The 11014-nt window shown below is 37.4% G+C and overlaps 2 protein-coding genes and 1 long non-coding RNA gene across 8 annotated transcripts; 2 read left to right on the top strand and 1 right to left on the bottom strand.

Moving 5' to 3' along the window:
• Positions 1 to 216: 216 nt before the first annotated feature.
• On the top strand, positions 217 to 5025 carry LOC105690157 (protein THEM6-like). Of its 4 annotated transcripts, none has more exons than XM_012407727.4 (4): positions 217 to 399; positions 1410 to 1606; positions 2556 to 2770; positions 3469 to 5025. In XM_012407727.4, the coding sequence occupies exons 2-4, from the start codon at positions 1453 to 1455 to the stop codon at positions 3703 to 3705; spliced, it is 606 nt and encodes a 201-aa protein (XP_012263150.1). In that variant the 5' UTR covers positions 217 to 399; positions 1410 to 1452; the 3' UTR covers positions 3706 to 5025. The 4 variants fall into 4 exon arrangements, with proteins under 4 accessions (XP_012263150.1, XP_012263149.1, XP_048512279.1 ...); XM_012407726.4 differs by lacking the exon at positions 217 to 399 and adding an exon at positions 1010 to 1169; XM_048656322.1 differs by lacking the exon at positions 217 to 399 and adding an exon at positions 1054 to 1190.
• A 125-nt stretch (positions 5026 to 5150) lies between these two features.
• On the top strand, positions 5151 to 10497 carry LOC105690138 (protein THEM6-like). Of its 2 annotated transcripts, none has more exons than XM_048656324.1 (4): positions 5151 to 5950; positions 8111 to 8294; positions 8826 to 9040; positions 9649 to 10497. In XM_048656324.1, the coding sequence occupies exons 2-4, from the start codon at positions 8141 to 8143 to the stop codon at positions 9883 to 9885; spliced, it is 606 nt and encodes a 201-aa protein (XP_048512281.1). In that variant the 5' UTR covers positions 5151 to 5950; positions 8111 to 8140; the 3' UTR covers positions 9886 to 10497. The 2 variants fall into 2 exon arrangements, with proteins under 2 accessions (XP_048512281.1, XP_048512280.1); XM_048656323.1 differs by lacking the exon at positions 5151 to 5950 and adding an exon at positions 5967 to 7235.
• LOC125501159 lies at positions 7241 to 8265 on the bottom strand. Of its 2 annotated transcripts, XR_007278687.1 has the most exons (3): positions 8137 to 8265; positions 7557 to 8061; positions 7241 to 7409 (listed from the first exon to the last, which is right to left on the bottom strand). It is a non-coding gene; the product is annotated as an uncharacterized LOC125501159 (long non-coding RNA). The 2 variants fall into 2 exon arrangements; XR_007278686.1 differs by having other exon boundaries at positions 7241 to 8061.
• Positions 10498 to 11014: the final 517 nt, after the last annotated feature.

The raw sequence follows: 11014 nt of genomic DNA, 5'->3' as shown, positions 1-11014 counted from the left end.
TGTGATCGAAATGCATCCCATCATGTTCAAATCATTGAGCACTCTTGCCCCTATTTTCACAGCACTTACGTCCTTATTTGCCCAAATCAAATATCTTTCATCAACTAGACAAGAGTTCAACACAATTGAACGTTTAGCGCCATCTGTCGCGCAATGAAATTTTACCTTGAGGCGAAATACACATATCGTCGTTGACTATATCGTCTATGGAAATACACCGTAGGGCTGCGCCACCAAACTTGAAGGCTAAGAAACCTGGCTCGAATACGCCTATAATTATGTGCACCATGGACGTATACGTGCACGTTAGGCCACGCGTCTGACGACCAGCGACGCTGGAATTCCATTCAAAATTGTTCCAAATTCAAATTATCAAAAGTGCGCAGTGTGTCAACATTGGTGAGTGTACTATAAGTTCCACTAAATTAGCCAGTCGTTTCGCAAAATCATTCAACCTAGTCTCGATCGAAGACCTTCATTTGCCGTTACTCCGTAATAGACCCTGCTCCAAAAGTATGTGCATACATATTTTAAGCTCCGATATCATACGGTTTACCGCGTAGCAACGTATACGTCAATAGTCTCTACCGCTGCTCCACTGATATGATATGCACCGATCTGTCATTACACTTCATCAAACTCTACCGCAGACACCTGTACTCTACTATGGCTGCAAGTCAGTGTCCGTCACTGGGTCACTATCAGAGATAATGAATTGGAATGAATATATAAAACAGTACACGAACATTGAATTTTACACAGCGCGATTAGAGCGGTGCGTCTTAAATAATTAATTATAATTACCAAAACATCGAGGATCATTCGAAGGTCACTGCAGGTGGTTTCCGTTGTATGAAATCCTCACTGACCGGTAATCATGTTCCGTATCATTCACGCCGACCAGTTTACCGTTACCTGGACATTCTGACTGTATAATGTCAGCTTGGACATCTGTATGTGTAAAATAGGCCTGAATCGATCGTGAGTTTCGATTGCATAGAGATTTTCTCTCAATTCTCAGTCGTCTTCTGGTCTGTGCGGTAGTCGGCATCCGCTGTGTGGAGTTACCACGTGTAGTCATCATTTTATACGTCTGCTAAGCCGGTTCGAAGTCAAGACTTCCGATTATTGATTAAACACTGATTATACCGGCTAACACTGATGATGCAGTGAGTCATAGTCAAAAGCAGGTTTTAATTTATTAACGCAATAAACGTGTGCCTTGCAAATAACATTATTTGAGTTGATATACAGGACGTTGATAAGATAGGTAAAGGTCTCGCCGAAAAGTTTCATGCGCTACGACTGGTTGCCTATAGAATTTCATCATTAGTTGCCACAAGTTTCTACATCGATCCCACGGTTTTCGTTTCACTTAATTAATCGAATTACTAATTTTTGTCATTCAGATTCCTGTGGAAGACATCCACATTTTCCTTAATCAGCTGCACGATGGTGTGCCTATTTTATACCGGCATCGCTATAGTAGCGGCGTTATACGCACTATTCGACGTTAATTATTTCATCCGTTTCGTTTTTATGATGATCTGGGGAAAATTCGTACCAAAAAAAAGAAAACGACTCACCGAGGACGTTCATTCGTACGGTGAGACAATTGATTGTTCTAGTTTATACTTTGAATTACTCTGTTTGAATGTCTTGATCCTCTCTTAAAAAAGAGGTCTTCTATGATCCGGACCCTATTCTCTGTTCACGTCTCCAGCACCTATCGCCCAAAAATCTCTTGAAATCACACATCTTTCCTCACCTATTTCTCATCTATCTATGTATAGAAGTATCTGAACACTTCATTCTCTTTTTCTTTCTTTCTTCACGCGTTACCTGGTCCCCTTTTCCTTCCGACTCTGTGTGTATTTCTTCCTACCTCAGACAGGGGACTTTCCCGCTCTGAGATTTCGGATCCCTTCGAGAATTCTACAGACCTCTTTTAGCCGTTACGCGTAACGAAATGTGCAATCAGCCGCTCCCCTGCAAATTGTAAAAGAGATCGTCAAACCTCCAAAAAGAGAAGAAAGTTATAAACAATTGGGCGGAATGTTTTATTCCTGCTTGCCTGCACCATGATGAAAATAATGTAAACTCAATATGTATGTCATACTGTCCAGATTCTGAAACTAAATCAACGCTGTATAAAATCATTGGCTTAATAATAATCGATCGTGTGTCTAGTCCTGACTCATATTCTCATAAAAACAGTAGGATTTTGAGTTGAAATCGACCTCGCCGGGTCTATACGTATAGTTATAATTCGTTGCGTAGCTGCATAAGTGCAATTTGTAATGTATTATGCAGCTGGTCGCAAAAGTTGCCTCGAATCGATCTACATGTATGCATACAGTATATCGATCGATCTTCCAATTTGTAATCAATGCACAGAAATCGGTTGAGCTATAGTGATTATACACATCGGGTGCACTCGTGAAGAGGATTAATAATTTCTCGTAACTACGTAGATTTACGTATGTGCGTCAATTTCCAAATCTCGCTATCGCATGTGGGTATATTATACTAACAATGACCCTTCCATTTAACAGGATTCAGCACAACGAACGATGTGGATTTTTTCATAACTCATATGAACAACGCGCGGTTCATAAGAGAATTGGATTTTGCTCGTCTCGATTATTATCATAGAACCGGACTTTACGATGCCGTAATCTCCAAAGGCGCTACTGTACTTCAAGCCGCGACAACAGCGAGATATAGAAGGACTATGCCAATTTTCACCTTCTTCCGAGTCGCGACAAGGGTTACTATTTTATTTATTTAAACATCATGCACTATACATTCATAATCACATATCGTTCGCTGGGAAGTCACATGTTTTTTTTTTTTTTTTTTTGTTTTATTCTACTCAATTTTTCTTCTCGTTGTGATTCCTGGACTTCGCTTCAATCCTGATTGATTCAATGTCGTCCGATTTCCCTCGTCTATCGCAGTCGCAGAGCACATTATCTGTACTTATCCGGCTTGGGGATCAGATTTTTATACAAGAATCGATCCTGATCTTGGACCGAATGTATTCTGATTTGAAAATCATCTGATGATAATCGATTCGATCTCATGCGCATGATCTATCTTTCGTGTGGATCAACTCTGTTCGTACGTTAACTGAAAACAGTGGTCTGCATTATTTATGGTCTGCTGTAACAGAATTCTGATCGACAGATTAATTTGTATGCAGAGAACATTAGCGGGTATAAGCCGAGCTGCTTTTATAGAGTGAACGGATGTTCGCTGGCAGTTAGCCAGTTCTTATATGATAATAATGCATGAATAACAATAGTATATGTTAAGCGTATTTCACTCCACTGCAGTTCGGAGCCCGAGGCGAATTAAAATGAAGTTCATCGTCAATGTGGCGAGAAAAAAATAATCTACTATTCGTTAGTCGAATTAGTTAGTGAAATTGTGACAGTTATATGAATGCATTGTTATTTGTTACAGCTCGTTTATTGGGATGAAAAAGCCTTTTATTTGGAACACAAGTTCATCACTCTCTCCGATAATTTTATACGTGCGATATTTATAAGCAAGCAACAGCTGACCGGCATTGAGATAGGTACAAGCGAGATAATAAACCTCGTCGATCCGGATCTGCAAGTCCCAGAAGCACCGGAGGATCTGAAGCTTTGGATAAAGTACAATGAGGCATCTTCCAAAAAATTACGAAAGTCAGATTAATGATGATGTGGCTATTTATTGTTAGTTTGCAATTATAATTAGTGAAGAGAAAATCAAAAATTATGGAAACATTCTAAACGAGGATTTTCGAATTGATAATATCTGGTACAAAAGTTGAACTCCATACAGACATCTCGATATCGTATAAGCAGGTTTCACATCAATGCCTCGTGGCAGAGCATTGCACGTGCGCAATTGGCGCGCGCCGCATTTGGTTTCATTCGTCGTTCGAATTTTCGTCCCGTAATTTTTTTTTCAATTTCACATCATTACATTTCATACGCGTATTGAGAGTTTTTTTTGTCAATCTATGTTATTGATATCGCGATTTGAAATTTATGTTTAACTTTAAACTTTTTCGACGTCTTGAGGGATCTCAAAAACCATGCTCAGACCGCTCGGTAGTGCAGAGTCAAAATTTCCGAAAGCGATGATTCATGAACAAAATCCATGACCACGAGAAAACGTCTTGAAAATTGCAATTCTATCATCCGACGCCGAGCATTCGTTTCCGAGATATGATGAAGAACGTGATCGCGGGTTGAATAGCTCGAGATTTCATGTTTTAGCGGGCCGCACTCGAGCGCTCTCGATCTCGTTCGTATTCCTGCCACTCCGCGGCGCACCGCCTGGCTGAATTTCTCGTAGTAGAAAATAATGCTGAAATTCATGAGTTCAGTGCTGTCGGTAATCTAAGGCTATAAGCTTAGCGTTTTTTGGCTTGGCAATTTTCAATTTAATTGAAAACCCGTAAATCCTAGTATTTGAAAATTATGAATAATGGCGTTCATAAGTGGTCTGAGCATGGTTCTTGAGACCCCGCAAAACGTCGCAAAAGTTTCATCAAGTACAAAAATATTCTTGAAAGAGTTTCCCGTTTCATTTATATTCTTCATTCGATTACTACTTTTCAACATTCAAATACCTATATGCTGGTTCAATAACCTACTGCTCCAGACTCATCTTAAAGATTACTTTGCTTTTTAAACTCTCCAACTTTCACATTCAGAATTCTTTTTTTGATTTCTAAATTATAACGTACCTATATTCAATCTAGTTGAGAATAGGGTAAGGTTGTCTGCGGCACTACAGTACTTAAAATGCAATCCATACAAATGATTAGCAGAATCGAACTCGAATTAGCCGCAGGTGAATGATCGTTTTCATCACCTGATGAGAATTATTGTACATACAATAATGTTTCCGTATTAACCAATAGAATCAATAATTACGTATAACAGAAATACAGTATTAATGATGTTTTTGTCTTATCTGTCGTTGAAATTTCACTAGGTTTTAATAAATACATCTAACAGTCAATCAGTGTCTATTGAATTTTAGCACTTTTCAACAATTAGAATCCAGAACGATCGGATATCATCAGTTGACTCGCTGTAACGTCTTCACCAGTTCAGCCGGCAAGTCATGGTTTCAAATACTTCAAGTGTCTAATTTGAACTGTTTGTTCCTAGGGTGATCATCCCTTGTAATAATATTAAGTATCACAAATTTTAAGTCAAATGGTAGAATATGGCAGAGTTATTTTTTTTCGTATCTACACAAAGTTTTACACACGCTAAAGTTAGTATACCTGGAATTCTCGTCTGCAACGTTGTTGTTTTTCTGTCTCGTATACTGCTTTTCAACCTCATATTCGACATGCCACATTATGCAGCCGGATTAAAACGGAGCTAATTTTTAACATATTCAACCTTCGCATCGGTCACCGAAGTCTATATTTTATTCATCAACAAAATTATTTGGATACGACGAAAGCATCAATTTGGATCGGCAAATCATTTCCAGTCAGACAGCACCGTCTGTAGAATAAATATTGCGGAGGCAGCCTACGACCGTAGTAAGTTATTGAAAATGTCACCATGTTGATAAACGTATGATTTTGAATTGTCTTCGCTGACAAGATACCGTTACCAGAGCGTTCAGACCTGTAGGCTAAAAATTAACTTGGGAAGTAACTAGAAATTTCTACATGTCTACGCACGGTTTGCCATAGACTAAAATCGTACAGCTAACGTAATAAGTCTAACAATAAGTGTGGGTAATTATATCAGCTACACCATTTTACCTGCTTCGGTATACCTATACGAACGTGGATACTGATATCCAGCTCACGCTGATTATATGGCCGTTGGAATGTTGAAATTTATCATTTGTGCGTGATCCACTCGAAGAAACGAAGAAATTTCGGTTTTGGGAAGTTACTGGAAAAGGATACTAACACCTGGTAAGTATGACATGGGGATGGCACAGCCAAAAACTTAAAATTCAAGTAACATATAAAATTACTACATCACTCCCAGAAACCTATGTGAATATGAGTTTTAACTATTGTAGTAAGTAAATGATAAAACGTCGAGAAAAATAGGAAGTTGTTCCAGGAAAATGCGAAGATAAAACGTCCGATTTATTTATAGAACCCACGTGGGATACGTCATTTTGGTTCGAAGCTCTCGACATATTGATTCAAACCCTCATCGAATGGTATTTTCACATGGAATATCACTTGACTAACTTCACCTGTAGGTATACCGTTCGGTTCAAAAACAGCAATCATCCTCGCTTCGAATGTATGAGGCATTAGAGGATTACAATTCCAATTACTAATTTTCAAACCATTTGTACTTTATGCCGACAACACATAACATTGTATTTGTGTCGGTATGAGGAAAATAATTCATGTTATTTTGTCTCCATGGAATTCCTACGGAATTTCAATATTGAACTTTCAAATTCAACATCGGATTCAAGCTATAGGTTCGTATTCGACCAATGAAAAATGTTATTTCAAGTTGCTTTACTAGTTTCGAGACAGAATTTGTGTAATTACTAACAACAAGCTCAATATTGGGTTGAATATTATTGATACCTCATGTAATTTGAACTTCGTCCTTTGTGTAATAATGATTTATTTTTGCGGTGAATTTACAATGGCTAGATGATGTTCGTCCGCAACACGAGCTAATTAAGTTGAAACAACCTCAAATTCAGCATCAAATTTTTCACCGTGCATAATATAAAGTTAGTAATGGTAAAATTTTTCGAAAAATAATCAAAGAAAATTTCGACGTTTGAAGACCACATTCTATTACGAAAATATGGATCCCATATGACGAAATGGATTCACGAATGTTTGTAGAAAATCGCGTCACCTTATTTAGTTCATATTTCGGAACGTTTGGGCCGCGCGACCTACATAAAAAACGAGATATTGCCGAAGAACCAGTCACTTTTTCAAACCTATGCAGCCTCACCAAGGTCAGCGTAAACCCCGCGAGGCGCGGGGGCTGGATTTTTCGTAACTGGCAGCGATAGAAACTTTACTAACATTTTCGCGTCCGTCAAAATTGACAGTCTGCTGCGATCCAACGAGCGAGTATCATTCTGATTCTGAGCATTATAAATAATTATAAGGATGTATTAGAGAAATAAATTAGAAAAACGTCGATTCGACCAGCTTTCAATGACACAACTTCATATAGTACAGCTGACAAACCTTCGGCAATCAAAAAGTAAGTAGAATATTGTTAATTTAATTCGATAATGCAACAATAAATTGATAATATCTTTATAATCATTGTCGACCGGTGGAAGAAACGATATGACGATAGAAATTAGCCTCGATAAACGTATATCTTCGGTGGTGTACAATATCATCGTACCATATCCAACATCGTTTCGGGGAACTGAAAGAAAATTTGCAGATTTTTCTAGCCGACATGTACCTGTCAAGTTTCAAACTATTGGCAATTCAAATAGACTTTCAATTAATTTAAATGTTCTATACGCATGTGATGTTCTAATGCAAATTAGAGTCGAATTAATTATTATACCTTCTTCATTTGCATTTTGTTTCGACCTCATGCTCGTGTTAATTTTATTTTCACATCTATTTTATTTCTTTTCCCTTGATTTTCGTCGGGTATGTCATCATCTAACAGGCTCTTTAACGAGCGTTCTTGCCACTTTCTAGCTCTTCTGATTTTCCCTTCGCGGTCTTCTTACTACGAACTGTGTCGGTGAAGTTTTGTCTTTATACTTTACGGATGTAATCATGATCCATGCTCGTGTCGATCCAGTTGAAAATTTGCCAATGAAATTTGTTTGATTTTTGAACGCCGATACCCATCTCAAGCTGATTTTTAATGAATACCGGGTAACACTGTGAGTGGTCGAGTACTCATTGGCAGTTGAAAATTTATTGTTTGAAAGTCCTTGCGAGGATCACAGAAATACTTATGGTCAAGGAAATTATTGGCAAATCCAAAAAGAAAACTTTATAGCGTCGAGGAGTTGAGGAGTTGACGATTCAGCGTCCATTTTGAATTTTTTGTTCACCTGGAGTTTTGAAAACGTTTCAAGTGTTGAAAAAAATTGTACTTTTCAGAAATTTGAGACAAGCATCTACTTTACCATAATGGGGGGCTTCTTTTATCCGGCGATTGCCGTAGTGGCGATGATGTACGCACTTTTTGACGTTAATTATTTCATCCGTGTCTTCTTCACTCTTTCTTGGCGAAAACTGATACCCGTGAAACGAAGAAAGATTTCCGACGCAATTAACATATACGGTAAGTTATTCAACGGTACGATATCATTTGAATACCGAACTGTTGTATTCATGCGCATTGTCCATTATACATATGTGGTTCTTAATTTACGGTGGGAAAATTTCTATTCGTTCAACGTTCACAATGATACGAATAAAATTTGAACACATAGAACCACATGAACGATATCGAAATTTTCACACGACATTGACTTTTGTTTTGTATTTAGCATGAAGTCTTTTCTTGCTATTTGATTTAAAGAAAAAAACTCTGCTCCTCAGATTGAAGAAGGTGGTCCGATTTTCAGCCCTTTAATTATACATATATGATTGGATATATGTGTTATACTTTGAGTATCATTTTATCATGACGAAAAAAAGTTGATACTCATTACAACATTGGTCCATTAGCGGAGTGACATGAATATAGTTCACTGGTTGAAATTTCAGATTATAATTTTGCGATATAGATTGCCGACGCTGAATAGTTATTAGTTATTTAGAAATTTTAATTTCAGTACAAGCATCTGGTTCAGTTTTTGTTATTCTACAGGATTCTGCACAACGAACGATGTGGATTTGTTCATAACGCATATGAACAACGCGCGGTTCATAAGAGAATTGGATTTTGCTCGTTTCGATTACTATCATAGAACTGGAATATATGAAGTTGTAGCCTCTAGAGGAGGCAGCTCACTCCAAGTGGCAACGACAGTAAGACACAGAAGAGTAATGCCGGTGTTCACCTTTTATCGAATCGAAACGAAGGTGAGAAAAATAACGTTGAATAATTTCGGGTTGAAACATGTTTTCAGAATAAAACGGTGGAGTAAATTTCATCGTTTCATGGAGGAAAAAAAAACAGAATTCATCATATGAACTTCAGATCTTTAGGTGGCATTTTTTCTGTCAAGATTGTCCTTGAACATTTAGTGAATTTTCATCTTGATCTGAGTGAGATCAGGTGATCGGAACCTTTAAAATTAGATCTGTACCAGATACTACTGAAAAAGGTCGAGTCGTTAAACGTTCTTCGGATATCTCACGGTTTCGTTTTTGTTTTCTCATGTTTCCGTTTTTGATATTTCAAAGTCCGAAGAATCTTCAACCAAGGATAGCTTTTAGAAATCAGGACTTATCTTCCATCCACCACACAAATTGCAACGACAAAGCTTCGGGAAATTAACCTGATCATTAATGTAGGAAAGATATTTTTTTTATTCACGGTCAATTCCACGTTACTTCAAATGCATTACAAGCTGTCTTCGAGTTGTGAATATGTGAAATGCCACATGACTGTAATTTAGTTGGGCAATTGATCATCAGGACAAAAATTATGATTGATTTCTCGACGTCTTGGTATAAATTTATTTCAGCTTATTTATTGGGACCAAAAGGCGGCATACTTGGAGCACAAGTTCATCACACTATCGGACAATTTTGTACGGGCGACCGTATTCAGTAAACAACAAATGGTCGGCCTTCGGATGAGCACAGATGATGTGATAAACGAAATTGATCCGGGAATGCAAAAACCTGAAGCTCCGGAAGACCTCACACATTGGATAAAATACAATGAGTCTAGTTCGGAAAAATTACGAAAAGTCGATTGATGTTAAAGCGTATTGAATTTGTAAATTTCCATTTTGAAAAGTTATTTGAAATGTTAAGCCGCCGCATAGCTGGTTTGCGGCGAAAACTCGGGAATTCAGTGAATCCGATAACTTTTTTCTGCAATGGGCACTCAAAAAACACGTCACATGCCGCATCGATGTTGACAACGAAACAACGTTGAATTATGAGATATTTTTTGGGACTGAAAAGGTTACAGATAAAATCTACGCGTATGGGAAATTTTCATTGGTCAAATGAGATATTTTTGATTGACTTAAGAAACGATTCTATCATTTCTTGGGAAAACTCGAAGCATAGTATTTTTTTTTTGTTTTAAAATAACCGTACTGCCGGTACAATATCAAATCCCGGGATTTTCGATTCGAATTCTGGATTCTGGTGAAATCCAAAGAATTCCGAGGGGATTTGTAGTGGGGTGAGACCCCAATAATTAATATCTTACATTATTCATTATGTGAGAAGTGAAACACTTATTCTTACGAAACCATCAGAGAACCCTCAATTCTAAGTTCCTTGTTTCTCGATTATTGTGTGTAATTTTATAATAAAAAGTTTTTTCTATCGTCGAAGATAACATGATTTTCAGAAAGAGACCCATAGCGCATCTGATAACATAAAAATTGAATTCAAAATTTAAAACCTTTCAATACCTACCCTTAAAACAAGGACCGCTGTTGTATCCCAATCCCAGAATGAAATACGTTACTGCAGCGAATGTATACTTGACCCTTTGAATTTGCGCCTGGCAAAAGAATGGGGCTTATCAAATTCTTTTCGAGTAAAGTCCGTCATTTTGTGAATTCCATTAAATCTATTCTAACAATGGCGATGAACTTGCAGTTTTACGTCGCACGGAACGCAACCCGAATGAAGCTATCGCTCGATACTGAATGAAAATAGAATTTGAATTCAGGAAGTATCTATTTTAAATTTATCCAACTCTAGTTGAAGAAATTATCTGAAAATAGCCGAAAATATTCTGAACTTAATATGAGCTTATAAAAATATTTAATATAATTGAATCGTATTGAATTGTAACAGTTAAAAAATTTCCTATCCGAGCTGAGATATTGCACGAATTTTTGTGTCACATGCAAGATTGTGCCA

Source organism: Athalia rosae, chromosome 5, assembly GCF_917208135.1.
Source record: "Athalia rosae chromosome 5, iyAthRosa1.1, whole genome shotgun sequence".
NCBI classification, from domain to species: Eukaryota; Metazoa; Arthropoda; class Insecta; order Hymenoptera; family Athaliidae; genus Athalia; species Athalia rosae.
The sequence above is the reverse complement of the archived record's forward strand: the minus strand, read 5'-3'. Positions and strand labels throughout refer to the sequence as shown.